The sequence below is a fragment of the Meleagris gallopavo genome, chromosome 1, assembly GCF_000146605.3.
Source record: "Meleagris gallopavo isolate NT-WF06-2002-E0010 breed Aviagen turkey brand Nicholas breeding stock chromosome 1, Turkey_5.1, whole genome shotgun sequence".
In the NCBI taxonomy this organism is placed as follows: Eukaryota; Metazoa; Chordata; class Aves; order Galliformes; family Phasianidae; genus Meleagris; species Meleagris gallopavo.
The window spans coordinates 9852089-9856725 of NC_015011.2; the positions used below are offsets into that span (position 1 = coordinate 9852089).

General features: G+C 53.1%; 1 protein-coding gene across 1 annotated transcript in view; it reads right to left on the bottom strand.

Moving 5' to 3' along the window:
- Nucleotides 1-878: 878 nt before the first annotated feature.
- Nucleotides 879-4637, bottom strand: part of LOC104917408 (cadherin EGF LAG seven-pass G-type receptor 1-like) — a 13115-nt gene continuing 9356 nt past the window's right edge. Inside the window, exon 2 of the mRNA XM_010728610.3 lies at nt 879-4632. Within this exon, the coding sequence (XP_010726912.1) occupies nt 1728-4632 (2905 nt within the window). The 3' untranslated portion in view covers nt 879-1727. The remainder of the gene's footprint in view (nt 4633-4637) is intronic.

Below are 4637 nucleotides of genomic sequence, written 5' to 3' on the forward strand. Positions count from 1 at the left end.
TGTTTTGTTTTGTTTTGTTTTGAGACCACATCAGATAAGCAAGAAAGCAAGCAGGTGAAAGTTTACTGGAAACAATCAGAAATGTCAGAACTCTGCCCTCCCAGTTCCCAAACAGCAAACTGCTCAGAACAAACACCAAAGGGAGTTCAGCACTTGTCAAAATTACGTCAAACCCCTACCCATAAGAAGCTCTTGTATTTAAATATCTCAGGATGTGCAGCAGACAGTTCTGATCAACATCACAGCAGAGCTGCAAAGTTCACATCCTTACCCAATGTGAATACAAAGCAGTAAGGGCTGAGCTCCCATCGCTTAACAGAGGACTGCAGTCCTTCGTTTCCCTGCCTGACACTTCCTCAGACTGAGCAATGGTCCCTATGAGCTACTTCTCTCCATCTGGTCTGACCAAACGGCTGCTCCAAGCTTTTTGCTCCAAGTCAGTTCTTATCAGCTGCTGATAGATAAAGAGCCACTGCTTCAGACAGACGATGACCACGCAATCACCACCACGCTAATCCAAATGTTTCTTTAAGGCCACAAGCCAATTGCCTGTTTTTTCTACAAGTCCTCACAAGACATGGAAATGGCATTTATGAGCTAACGTACTGCATGAGCTGCCCCCCAGCATTTTGCAATAGGAGTCTCCTGTCAGGTGACGCACCGCAGTAAATTCAATCAGTGCAGTTAATATCACTTTCATTTTCCTGAAGCAAAAAGGAACTCAAGCCTGCAAGCACCACAGAGAGTCCCCCGAGGCCCCGCGGCACTTAATGACTACTTACAGTAATGAGCACTGCCAGGATTATGCCACAGTTTGGTATTTTTTAATACAATCCCTCCCCTCTCCCCCCCCCCCCCAAAAAAAAACAGAAGCGTGTCCTATGTTCCTATGTGCCTCATACTTTCAGCTATTTTATGTAAAAAAGGGAAAAAAAACAGATTCAAATATTAGCTTCAGGGTTGCACAGAGAGGCAGCAAGGAATGTGTCTGGTTATAAGCTTCAAAAGTCAACAGAAGTGTGGGATCAGATCCACAGTAAACTTTATAGAGTGGCACCTGCAGAGGAAATTACTCATTGCATGATTGATGCCACAATTAAAGGCATAAAAAGTAATTCCATGATAAACAACTGACCAAGCAGAAAAAAAACATTTATCCCAAGACTGTATACAGACTCACATAAAAATACATATTGAATAATAGGGGACAGTCTGCTCAACAGAAGAGGCAGAGCCCTCTCCATCACACACCAGCTCTCCAAGGAAGGTGGTCACAGCATCTGTCCTTCCTCATTCCTCTCCCCCCACAGCAAAGGATCACTCAGTACTGCTTTGAGTGCTACTTGGCCACTATTTTTTAAACAACAGAGGAAAAAAAGAGCTAGAGAGGATGGATCTGCAAAGCCATCACATATCACCAACAGTAAGCTTAACCCTAAGCATCACAGGTACGTACACATTTTCTACATCTTTGTAGGTTAGATCATTTATTGCCTTGATGCAACCACATCAGAAAAGTTTGAGCCAAAGCACCACCTAAACAAAGGAAATCTATACCCCTACACACATTTATTTACTCTCATGATCTACATCTACCAAACAACTTCAGTGCATCACTTCAATCCACAGCACGTGGATCAGATCCATTTTTGTGGTTCCTTTCCAAGAACTTCATAGATAAATTGCTGCCTCTGAAAATTGAAGGCTGCACGCTAAGCTACAAGCAGCTATTTTGCCCATGCCACCCCATCAGCCCGAAATGAAGAACTGCACATTTCACACACCTCCAATGTGTGCTTACCTGAGACCGACACTTTCATGAGGGCTTCCAGGGGCCGGTTGTTGTCCAGGTCTCGGCTGAGCTTGAGTTCCCCAGTGGCAGAGTCCAAGAGGAGCAAATTTAACTCATTGCCTTGCACAAAGGTGTAGGCCAGACTGTCTGACACATCGGGGTCATGCGCAGGGATCTTGCCAATCACACCGGAGGGGAAGCTGTTGGATTTGTTAGTTACATAGTTGTTGAAGAGGATCTGGAAGTCCTGTAGAACAGGTGGGTTGTCGTTCTGATCCAACAGGCGGATGTGCACAGTAGCCCGGCTCACCAGTGGGGCCGAGGTGGCCTGCACCACAATCACATACTCCGTGCGGCTCTCGTAATCCAAGTCCATCAGGGCCGTGAGGTCCCCATTCAACAAATCCAGTTGGAAGACCTCAGGGATGTTGCCCTCCACTATCTGGTACATGATCTGCGCGTTGGTTCCCTCATCAGGGTCGGCTGCGCTGATTCGAGCCACGATAGAGCCCACAGGGCTGTTCTCCTCCACAAAAATGTCAAACTCATCCTTCTCAAAGACAGGGGGATTGTCGTTGATGTCCAGCACAGTCACCTGGATGTCCACAGAGGCCTTCAGGGGTGGGCTGCCCCTGTCTACTGCAAAGGCTCGCAGGCTGTAGACGGCCACGTTCTCGCGGTCCAGCTTGCGGAGCGTGCGTATCACTCCAGAGGTGGGCTCGATATAGAAGTCTCCATCTCCATCATCTCCACCTTGGAATGTGTAGAGCAGGCGGCCATTGAGGCCTGAGTCGCGGTCGGTGGCAGAAAGCTGTAGGACGCTGGTGGAGAGTGGCACGTCCTCAAAAACTGAGCCCTGGTAGCGGTCACGGAGGAAGCGGGGTGCATTATCATTGGCATCCAGGATGAGGATCTCCACGTAGGTGGTGTCTGATTTCTGTGGGATGCCGTTGTCATGGGCTGTGATGGCCAATGTGTAGGATGCCTGGTCCTCATAGTCCAGCTCCATCAGGGTGGTGATGGTGCCGGTATCAGGGTCAATGCGGAACTGAGGGATGTTGTCGTCCAAAATGTAAGTGATTCTTGCATTCTCCCCCGTGTCTTCATCGGTGGCACTGATGGTGACAATAGAGGTGCCAATGGGCTTGTCCTCGCTGACACTCACTGTATAATGGGAGCTCTGGAAGACTGGGCGGTGTGTGTTGGCATCTGTGACGTTGATGAAGACCTGGACGGTGTCAAAGCGAGTGCCATCAGAGGCAGTGACAGTGAGCACGTACTGCCTCTCCTGCTTGTAATCCAGAGGCAAGGCCAGCGTGATCAGTCCCCCTCCGCTCTGGCTGGTGATGGCAAAGCGGTTCCTGGTGTTGCCACTGGTGATCTGGTAGGTCACTACACTGTTCACGTCCCTGTCCACAGCGGTCAGAGTGAGGACACTGCTGCCCACAGCTGCATCCTCATTCAGCCGGAGGTGATAGACCTTCTCTGTGAAGGTGGGGTTGTTGTCGTTCACATCCAGGACAGTGATGGACACGCTGGCCGAGGAGGTCATCACCGGCACACCGTGGTCCCTGGCCTCCACCCCGAAGTGATAGTTCTCCACAGTTTCTCGGTCTAGCTCTGCAGCCACCGTGATCCACCCTGTGCTGTTGTTGATTTGAAAGGGGAACCCGGAGTCCCCCGATGCAGGGGCAACCCCAGCTGGTGGTGTCATCTCAATAAGCTTGTATTCCAGGCGCGCGTTCTCCCCAGAGTCAGCGTCCACAGCCTGGATGTGCAGCACCGAGTAGCCCAGAGGAACGTTCTCCAGCACCGTGGCCTGAAAGGGAGTGCTGACGAAGATGGGGGCATTGTCATTGACGTCCACAACCTGCACCGACACCATGCCGCTGGAGTTGATTAAGGGAGGTCTGCCCCCATCCTGGGCTTTGATGCGGAGCGTGTACTCCCGAATAGTCTCATAATCAAGAGGGTTGATCAGATCAATGGCACCGGAGAAGGAATGGATGTAGAACTGACCTTTCAGGTTGCCACTCACTATGCTGTAGTGCACCTGGGCATTGCTGCCCCGGTCCCGATCCGTGGCCTGCACCTGCAGGATCTGGCTGTTCACCGGGGCGTCTTCCTGCACCTGCACCAGGTAGCGCTTCTCACTGAACTGAGGGTAGTTGTCGTTCTCGTCCTCAACGGTGATGTGCACCATGGCCGTGGCACTGCGTGGCCCAGGATCCTTGCCCTGGTCGTTGGCTTCCACCACCAGGTGATACTCGGAGACCTCCTCGCGGTCCACCGGGGCACGGGTCCTCACGACCCCTGAGCGTGGGTCGATCTCGAAGACCCCGTCCCCAGCGCCCGGCTCCAGCAGGCGGTAAAGCATGTTGGCGTTGGCCGGAGCGTCGCCGTCGGTGGCGCGGATGGTCAGCACCTCGTAGCCCACCTCCAGGTTCTCGCGGATGCTCTCCCGGTACTCGGGCTGCTCGAACACCGGCTCGTGGTCGTTGGTGTCGCTGACCGTCACCGTCAAGTAGGTGGTGGCCGAGCGGCGGCGCGGGGAGCCGTGGTCGGAGGCGGTCACCTTCAGCACGTGGGTGTCCTTCGTCTCCCTGTCGAGGCTGCGGGCGGTGACCACGCTGCCCGTCTGGGGGTCGATGGAGAAGTAGTCATTGGAGCGCTCGTCGAAGAGCGCTTCCATGGAGTACGCCAGCCGACCCGCCTCCCCCTCGTCGGGGTCCTGCGCGCGCAGCGCGATCACCGCCGTGCCGGCCGGCTCGTTCTCGGGGATGGACACCTGATAACTGGGCAGCTGGAACTGCGGAGGGCTGTTGGGGCTCCGCGCCCGCCTCGC